The following is a 10565-nucleotide window of genomic DNA, read 5'->3' as shown; positions in this document are numbered from 1 at the left end:
GTTATTCTGAAAGCGACGTTTAGAACAACAATTTCTGTTCTAATAATTTGTTATACAACGCTTTCTATCTTGTGTATTCTTATAGGGTAGATGGCCTTGGCTTTCGATCCAAACCGGACCTTCTTCAGAGACATAAACAAGTACAAACAAATACATATCCATTTTATAGAAACAAAAGAGGGGAAAGGGATTAAGGAAAGGATCCAGATAAAAACTGAAAAAGTGTAGCCAATCAAAGTTTCTATTTGAGGGACAATATTGTTGGCAATGAACCAATGGGAGTAAAGTTGTATGCACATTTTGGTTAGCGACACGATGTAAACGTTTGTGATTATATCTTCTTTGTTCTTGAGAACTAGTCTTGTTTTTATTTTACTGTTGCGGAGGGACTGTGTCTATACATCTTGCTCAAAACAGTCAGTGAGTTTGACCCGAATGTTGTCCGATACTATATCTTTTCTCCAGTAATCGTGTTGCTTTATCGCAACCTCGTTAGCAAAATGAACGTCTTCAATCTAGACAAATTAAACTGCGAATTGAAATCTGGGCTCCTGATGCTAAACCCTTATGGTGCAACTTCAGAAAAAGAAACTATAGTTTGTACCAATGTTTGCGCTTATTCAGAAATAGTGTTGAATTTGTTGGAAACGAAGCAAAATTTTATGGATTTTGTTTTAATTGAAAGTTTGTAGTATATTGAATGTTGTCACATCTGTTAAAACAAAGTATTGTTTGAAGCTTTGCATGGTGTGGATAAATAAAAAGAAACTGTAAAGAACTAATAAACTTGCAGATACAACCATAAATCGCTTCTGTACGAGTCTTGTCTTTTAAAAGAGCCGGTTTGGTCTCGACGTTTCAAACAGTATACATGTACTCTGCTGGTCTTATGAGAAACGTCGAAACAAAAGAGATTAACCCATGGTTGTACCCGCACTTTTGATATTATTTATATTTTAAGTTATATAGTCGAACATCACCAATCAAGCATTAGAGCACCCACCTTTCCCATTAAAAATACTCAACTGAAAGTAATACTCAACACTTCGGGGTTATGTTTATTTATTGCATTTTCTATCAAACTTGATAATATACAAAAAGTTTATAAGAAGAAGTTATAAGAATTGCAGTATACGGGACATCCAAGCAAGTCACAGCCCTCTTCTGAAGATAACACATTGGTTTCGTTTAACTTCTACAAAATACTGTTACAAAGTAAAGTCAGCGTTTGAAGGCGGATAAAATCCTAAAAAGTTCTAGCTAATAGTTTGATTTAAAAAAAATGATTAAACAGTGTGGATTTACATTTTATTGTAAAAAAAATATAAACTTGTCATCAGGTATAACACCTTGCTCAAACCATTTCAAGTTCAAGGCAGTTCACCGCGCATGACAGAGCAGTCAATTCGGAAACTACTGGTGGCGCACTTTATAAAGGTTATTATTAGAAAATTTGCTACCCTTGGACGGACAAATCTTCTTCAGTCTGGCACCATGTATTCACAAGCAGAATTGTTGAGGGTTTTTTGTGTTTCCAATCGCAATTTGTTTTAGGTCTGTCGATATACACAGTAACTTTACTACTCGAGGAGAACATGTTATCTTTCAAGTTATTATTCCAAGTTTAAGTTAAAGTTAAAGTTTAAATTCAAAATGCTAAACGGGTTAATGCTCCAACAAAAAGGCTCACAATGATCGACCGGTCAGTGTTTCGGTCCCCGTGAGGAACGAGGATCTACATGCCTCTGATCGCTTTATACTGATTGAACTCATTCTTCCAGTCAGCCAGATCTTCGTACTTCCAGGTGCTGTATGACTGCTTCCATTCACGCTCAACTTCAGGCAAGGCACCTACAAACAAAAACAGTATTGTAAATGACGTTGAAGAGGAGTCAAGAGTTCGGGAAAGGTCGGGATCCCGAGTGGGTAGGTCGGGATCCCAGTCAATATCCCACCCGGACCTATTCAACCCAACAATTTGTGGGAAAAAGATTAGGATATTTTACGTATGGTCATAGCAAAAAAAAAACACACGAGGGAAACTGACTGAGTAAATTGACACAAAGACAATTTTTTTACAACTAGATTTGAACCCGTTCCCTCCGAAATTAAATATGCCAACAAAGCTATCCAACCCTGCACTGTCAGTCTCCCTATTATTCGACAACGTTATTCGAGGCGCCGGTGTCAGATGCAATTGTGTCCGCCATGCAATACTGTCCGCTCCGGACACTTTTGCATATGCAATCGTGTCCGGGGCTATGCAAAAACCGTCCAGTGGACATGTACATGACTGTACATGTATGTGCGCGCGTAAGCGAGCGTGCATGCACTGAACCTACGTAATGCAGCATGAATATTCACGTATTTTACGATTGCAGCGAATACCCAACGGCCGAACATTTCCCATGTCATTCATGAAATGCACTTAGTTAGCTTGTAAACAAAAAGGCAAACGTGTTTTAATTTACTACAAGGGCGGTTTTGCACGGGGGCGGACACAACTGCATATGCAAAAGATTTGTTGAGACGATAAGTGTGAACTGTGTCAATGTAATACCTTTGAACACTAGGTGGCAACCGACTTATGTAAATTACCATTGTTCACTTAGCTCAGAGATTACGCGCCATTTTGGGCGTTGATTGTACGTGGTAAATCTACTGTAGTGTTAATAAAAGTATCCAATAACACTCCTTACCAAACATTGTCTGGAGCTGCACCAAGTAATTGTTCATGAAGTTGCACTCTCTAGCCTTCAGGGCACGATCCACAGTCAAGACCAAGTTGAGGTCCTTGTACATCAACCCTGGGATGGTCAGCTTCGGCCAGTAGTCATCACTTGACACAGGTGGGAAGCCAGACATCTTTACACCGGGGTTTCTGTGGATGAATGCACAATGTCGGACATCAATAACTATCACTTAACAAATGCATGAAAACGGCCAGTTACCCACTAATGTTTAACTGTCAGTTTCGCTATACATTCTCTAATTGATTTATTCTATATCGCACGGCAGTAAGGTCTGAATTCCAGATATTTTGTACAGACAGAAACAAAACAAGATGAAACCGGAATGGTTGACATTTTATCATCTTGTTTTTCTGCAATCAGTGAAAACGAGGCTGGATTGTTTGGTCATGTTAACAATGGGCATTGTTTAGCGTGTGCTCGCACAAGGCAGTTGGGTTTGCTCGATGGTTTATACCCCTGTCTTTACCAACACGCCATCCAACTTGACACTCCTAGTGGAGGTTTATGAAAAACTGATGTTGTAACTACAGCACTTTCACCTTTCACCTTCTAACTTACCCATTCTTGGCAAAGTTGGTCCAGAACTCCATCATTTTGACGGAAAATTCCTTCTCCTCATGTTGGAGTTCCGTAAAATGGGTTCTAGCGGGGCCGAAAGGTACACCGAACATGTACATGATTTCCTCGGCGTATGAGGCACCCAACCAACCCGGTCCGTAGCCCATGTTGTCGTAGATCGAGACGCTTGGCTTGTGTGACATCTCATACAAAAACACATCATTACCAGCTTCAGCGTAGGTGCGAGCCACTTTGTTGGTCGGGCAGGCGAATAAGAAGTCTGTGTCGAAATTCATTGCTGATCTGGCGAAACCAGCGGTTGCGTTGTCGGCTTGGGACCAGTCCAGATACATGGCTTCGATTGCGTTTATCAAATGCTCCGGATTGGACACTCCTGAAAACAAGATCAAATAAAATGCTACGTTATGGTTGGATAAGAGTGACTTTCGGGATTTCTTTTCAAAAAAATAAAAAATAAAATGGTATAATAAATATAATGAGAATAATCCACAATTTGCTGCCAACTTTACCGTCCTGTTTGGCTATATGAAAAGATGGGACAGTAAGTGTACAAAGGTAAAATTAAAAAGTTTGTGTAATTATTGGTAATTATTTGGTAAATTGAATTTAATACGTCAGACTATAGACCTTTACCGTGGTTTGGCCATCTTGATATTTCCCAAATTAAAAACATTGCAACCAAATCGAGGCTAGAAGAAAGCACAGACTGGTGCCATGTCTGTATAGTGAATTCATAATTGCAAGGGTCATGGCGCTGGTCTAGCTATCCCTCAGGTGGCATTCCTTGCTAGACCAGGGCTGCGTTTTGCGGTCGTAACCAATAACTGTTTCGGTCGAACTTGCCATCGGTTATCCACTGGCCAGTGACCGAAACAGTCATTTGTTAAGACCGCCAAAACGCATTCCTGTATGCATGCTCCTCATTCGGCAGTTAACGCTTGCGCAATGGGTATTTGTGAAAAAGGTCAATGGAAATTTACTCGTTATGCACGCTGCAACCTAGAGTTCTAAAGTCGCCAAAAGTTACACACTTTGTCTGTAGTGAAGGACTTACCAGTGTATTCTATAAGCTGTGTTCTAAGACCATTCTCAAGGTCTTCTCTATTGATGAACGGGAGAGTTTCAGAGAGGAAGTAATTTTCAGCTATGATGGGTTCGCTCAGGAGTATAATCGAGCCATCGTCAGCGTTTGTACCCATGATAACCTTGGCGGGGTTGAACTTCCCCGCGGCGTACAGCTCGGCTGGCTTGGCTTCCAGGAATTCACCGTCATCAACGTATATTGATCGAACTTGCAGCTAGAATAGTGGTTTTTGGTTGCGAAAAAAGGAAGAAAATAATACTTTATAACAACAGATTTATAAAGCAATACCTCGAAGCGTTGAACGAAAATGGTGGGCATGATTTATGGAAATAATATGATAATCCATACATTCTTTAATCTTACAAGCTTTGCTTACCTCCACGGCTTTGGCTAACAATTGAGTGGCTTCGACCTCGCGCAGACAAGAAACAAGAGAGGAGCTCTCTGTGCTCATGCAACCAAGTGCTTGTCCAACTCTAAAGGCTTCCCCTCGAAGGATGGGCTTGAGAAGTTGAGTGTCCCAGGGCCAGAAAGCAGCCCCGCTCTATGAAAAATAAGTAAAGACATAAATAAATGATAAGATGCCTCATGTAGCTCACAATTCTAAGGAAATCTGCAAGAAAGGGTGCTTGCTTTAGGCACCAGAAACAAAGGGATTAGCCCCCTACTCTTTCATGATAACTGTTGTGGGTTCTTTTAGGCGCACTACCAAGTGGTAAGCTCCATACGGTTTATGGTTCTATGTCCCATTCCAAGGACAACCCAAATCTGATACAGTATCTCGCTCAAGGACACGAGTGTCATGACCGGGACTGGAACCCCAGACACTCTGCTGAATCACCGGAGGTTGGGTGTGCTATTAACCGCTTAGCGACGACATGCCACAATCAAATAAAAGTAACCCATATTCAAAATAATCCAAATCAAATTTTAACACTGGCGCTATCTTTTTCATGGTCTTGCGATGACTGATTTGTTCAATCCGTACCAGGCTTTTTTATTTATTTATTTAGGGTTATTTTGTTTGATTATGCTTGTTATTTCAACATTGTTTTTGTAAAATCAATGTTAAATTTAGTTCAAAAGATTGTAATATAGATTTAAGGGAGTTGAAGAAATTGTTAAGTCAATAAGGAACTGTAACTTTGTATACATAATATACTAAAATCAACCACTTTGCAGATGTTTTTTGTTTTTGACTCGGAAATGAATAATGCATGAGACATGCAAGTTAGTTAGTCTGTAATGACAACTAATTGGATAATTTGAATGACGTCATTTTCCCCACCTGCATAATAGCTTGACTGAATAGCCCTGTAGCCATCTCAGAGAGCATCATCAAATTAACTCCTTCTGCTCCAGTTCCTTGACCAAAGATGGTAACCCGGTTACTGTCACCTCCGAAAGCTGTCACATAAAGGACACAATAAGAAAATAGAATTAGCTGTTGCAAACAACTAAACAAACCTATGATATAAATACAAAAATAAGAGGTCCTGCCCTCTGAAACTAGCAAGCAGAATCTTTCTCGAAGGCTGTAATGACAACACAACAAACATGAACAGGTAACTAAGTGTATTATAAGCAGGAAAAAAAGAAAAACATTCTGAAAAGAATCAATCTGGCTTATTTTGATTGCGGCAATGGAAATAAGATATCTTGATAATGGGATATTCACAATTTTCAGAAGGATTTAAACCTCCGCAGACTTGGTTCTGGTTGAAACTGTTCAATCAGGAAGCTTTCGGATTGGAATCCATTTTTCTGCTTGTTCGATAACCGCAAATCATTTGTTTGGACAAATATACTAAAAGAAACTCTTCATAAATAATCATAAAATGAATCAAGATGCATACCTGCGATGTTTTCCTGGACCCATTTCAAAGCCATAACCTGATCTTTGGCACCATTGTTACCAGGTACTACCTCGTCATCTGAAATAATAACATATACAATTTATTATTTATAAAAACATGGACAACAAATATGTCTGTTCATAAGCGTGGCCTAGTTCCACTCTAAGCCACGCCTACTTAGCACAAACTATAGCTCTAACGATTACAGAAGCCTAGAGAAAAAAATTGAGCGAGAGGTGCGTTTTTTTATGTATTCACAAAAAATGGAATTGCTGTGTTCAATGTCTATAGTCTGATTAGTTTTAAAAATTTCACTCTTACCGCAGCTGTGGTACTCGCGATGACGCCGTGTGGTTAGTTTTATTTTGTACCTGTTAAAGGCATTGGACACTTTTGGTAATTACTCAAAATAATTATTAGCAGAAAACCTTACTTGGTAATGAGGTTGGTAGTATAAAACAATGTGAGAAATGGCTCCCTCTGAAGTGACATAGTTTTCTAGGAAGAAGTAATTTTCATCGAGACCTCAGATTTAGAATTTGAGGTCTCGAAATCAAGCATCTGAAAGCGCACAACTGCGTGTGGAAAGGGTGTTTTTTCTTTCAAGATTATCTCCCAACTTCGATGACCAATAAAGCTCAAATTTTCACATGGTTTGTTTTTTAACGCATTGGCTGAGAAGACTGGTCGTTGACAGTTACCAATAGTGTCCAATGTCTTTAAACGTCACATGACGTCATGTGATGGATTTTACGGGAAATAATTGAAAGATACCTAAAAGACTTTACCTGTAGTCATGTATCCAAACAGGCCGAGACGAGAGTTGACCGTGACGATAATGACGTCACCCACAGCAGCCAATGGCATGCCGTTAAAAATTGCCAGATTGGCACTGCCTGATGTGAAGCCACCGCCATGGAACCACACCATAACAGGGAGGCCCTCTGTCTGAAAAATATGAATAGATTACAGTTGGTTTGATGACGTTGTACTTTATGTTAATGGTTAGTCTTTGTACAAGTCGTATTCGATCAACATTGTTTCTCAGTCAAGATTGCGTTATACCTTTGTCTGTAAATAAAGTTAAGACTGTGTATTGAAAACAACCATGCCATGGAACAACACAGGCATTTCAAATTATTACAAAGTACAGAGATTATAAAGACAGAGTGATTTCGGTATTAACTTTAGATTTTCCCGCAAATTTCACTAAAGCTTCATACATTTTACTTAACAGACTTAACACTTCCGTGTCCCATTTATAAATTTTTCATGTAAATTTAATGAGTTGACGGCACGAAAATGAGTTGACGGCGAGTTGACGGCAAGTCGGCGAGTTGACGGCAAGTAGTAGGACCGCGGTAGAATGTTGTCTTGGCGGTAATTAACTTATACAAAATATTAATTTCACATTAAGAAAAATGACATTCACATATTCAAATAAAAATTATAATTCATTATGTATTAATAATTTTTATCTTAACGAACATTAAATTATTGAGGAATATAATCATCTGATCACAAAGCACAAAATAATCATAAACAATGCAGAAATCCGGATTTAGTACGAGGTATGACGTGCTTTGTAAGAAGGTACGAAGTGTCTTATAAAAAGGTACGAAGTGATCAGGTTGCGAAGTGTCCTAACTGACACCTCAAAAGAGGGTATACGTACTGGTGCTGGCATTGGTGCGTAGATGTTGAGATACAGACAGTCCTCACTAGTAGGAAGATCAAATCTTGTATCAGTATTGTACTGAATGCAAGAATCTCTGAAGTAGGTAGCGTTCCAAACGCCCTCACCCCAACCAGCCTTCATCATCGGGGCCGCGAATCGCAGAGGTCCAACGGGTGGCTCGGCAAAAGGCACACCCCTGAAGACGTTGATGTTCTTGGTGACGTTGATGAACTCATTTTCCATGAATGTCTTGGTCTCACCAAAGAGAGCACCTTGCTCCACCATGACCTGCGCTTGCTGGGAGGCTACGAAGCCCACCAAGAACCCCAGCAAGACAGTTGTCAAAGATTTACCGAACATGATACTAAAGTTTTGGAGTAGGCCTGCCAGAAATCTAGGAGGAGACCTTGTCGTGTCCCCAGTTAGACGACTACTGGTGATTGCTAATACTTGTGGGCACACTATAGGCTCTACTCAGAAACGCTTACGTAACACGTGCTGGCAAAGTAAATATAACTACAAAAGAGCAAAGAGAAATTCTTACAAAGGAAAGTGATCCTTCAATGAAAGGGTTAGATGTTTTGCAGACTGGCCTGAGAGTTTCAATTGATGAACACCTTTTGTTCACAAGGTTCTACTCAGACTACCCGGGCTATCCTGGGCACGGCAGAATTGTGTGTTGTATAATACCAACAAGACGGGTGTCAGTGTGGCGGAGTTCATTTGTCTAGCTAGGTAGGACAGGGTTTGAAAAATAAATTGCTTTGTAATTTTTACTTTAACCTTCAAAGTTCAATTAGATTCAAAGTTCAATTAGATAGACTTAGCCATAACTTATGTTTGTGCACCAAATTTGCGACATGTTTTTGTTTATACTTATATTTCCTACAGTAAATTCCACTGATAATTTCATAACTGATAATAAACTAAGTTTTATTGAATCCCATAACTGTACAGTAGGCCTATAGTTACAAGTATTCTTCTCTACAAGAAAACGCATATTGTGAGAAGCTCACATATTATTCGAAGAACTGGTAATTTTTTAGCCTTGTTCGTTGTTCGTGACAGTATCTGCTGGGTTTGAAACGGGGAAAATAAATTCCAATCTTCAATCTTCAATGGTACCAATCAGCATTCACCAACATAGTCGAGCATCCCCATCATGAAGACTATCATAACATACTGATCGAAACGTTGAGTTGTCAGCCACAGGTTCTTCTAAAAACCAAACACTACTCAAAAGAGATTAACACAATAACATTGTGCTACGGCAGGCTTGCTCCCACACTATGCAAAGTTTCAAATCCTACCGAAAAGAAAACTTGATGTTGGTTTTGATGACCAGGTAGGCCTATACATTTATTTGGACAATTTTGTTACAGCCATTGGACACTTTCTGTAAACAGTATTGTCCAAAGGCCCACACTTCGTGTATCACAACTGATATAAAAATAAAAAGAAAGAAAATAACAGGGAAAACCCACCCTTGTTTCCGCACGTTTCGCCGTGTCATGACATGTGTTTAAAATAAATCCGTAGTTCTCGATTACGAGAATTGAAATTTTTTTCTCGAAAAGTAAAGCATTTCATGGAATAATATTTCAATAGAAGTCTTTCGCCATTACCTTCTGTAAACCCTGTAAGTTATTTGTAAATCTGTGAACTTTTATTTTGTGTCTGTTCCGAAAGTGTATAATGGCTTTAAGACAAACAAAATGTCTACACTGTTATACGTTTAATATTTGTACAAGGTGTTATTCTTTCAATTATTTGGAATTTTATTTGAAAAACTCCTCCACATAAAACAAAAATTGCTTGTGACGAAATCAGAGACTTGTGCAACTAAACCGCGATCGTCCATTTAAAGGCAGTGGACACTATTGGTAATTACTCAAAATAATTATTAGCATAAAACCTTTCTTGGTAACAGTAATGGGGAGAGGTTTATGGTATAAACGATGTGAGAAACGGCTCCCTCTGAAGTAATGTAGTTTTAGAGAAAGAAGTAATTTTCCACGCATTTAATTTCGAGACCTCAGATTTAGAATTTGAGGTCTCGAAATCAACCATCTAAACGCACACAACTTCGCGTGACAAGGTGTTTTTCTTTTTCAATTATTATCTCGCAACTTCGGCCACCAATTGAGCTAAAACTTTCACAGGTTGGTTATTTTATGCATATGTTGAGTTACACCAAGTGAGAAGACTAGTAGTGTCCAGTGTCTTTAAACCAACGTAATCAAGAAAGTCTCCAGTCATGATGGCTAATTTGCATAAAGCCTGGTGCACACATTTTAAGTACAAACGGTAACAACATTCCTTAATAGGAGGAATATGTTACGGACCGGAACAATGTACACAAACAGTTTTACTTAAAAGTAAGTACGGAGCCTTTGAAGTGCCATCCGACTTTTTGAGATCCTGGGATATATATTGGGGTGTATGAATAGATCGTTGGTGTAGAATTATGACTTCTTAGTTAACTTAGCTCGGGCTGTTGATCTCAATATTTCCAACCTTCGTGTTGTTTCACCTCTGTTTATTTTTCAACAAATATACAATTCTGACAGTTTCAGTTGAATACTAGTCAAGAACTCAAAGTGTATTTAAAGATT

At 38.9% G+C, this 10565-nt stretch overlaps 1 protein-coding gene across 1 annotated transcript; it reads right to left on the bottom strand.

Moving 5' to 3' along the window:
• Positions 1-1050: 1050 nt before the first annotated feature.
• On the bottom strand, positions 1051-8373 carry LOC117288338 (cholinesterase 1-like). Its single transcript, XM_033769156.1, has 9 exons — positions 7948-8373; positions 7061-7220; positions 6273-6350; positions 5705-5823; positions 4793-4960; positions 4387-4630; positions 3312-3705; positions 2700-2881; positions 1051-1851 (listed from the first exon to the last, which is right to left on the bottom strand). The coding sequence occupies exons 1-9, from the start codon at positions 8308-8310 to the stop codon at positions 1736-1738; spliced, it is 1824 nt and encodes a 607-aa protein (XP_033625047.1). The 5' UTR covers positions 8311-8373; the 3' UTR covers positions 1051-1735.
• Between the last annotated feature and the right edge of the window lie 2192 nt (positions 8374-10565).

This window comes from Asterias rubens, chromosome 3 (genome assembly GCF_902459465.1).
Source record: "Asterias rubens chromosome 3, eAstRub1.3, whole genome shotgun sequence".
Classification (NCBI taxonomy): Eukaryota; Metazoa; Echinodermata; class Asteroidea; order Forcipulatida; family Asteriidae; genus Asterias; species Asterias rubens.
Note: the sequence above shows the minus strand (reverse complement) of the source record. Positions and strands in the feature narration are given on the sequence as shown.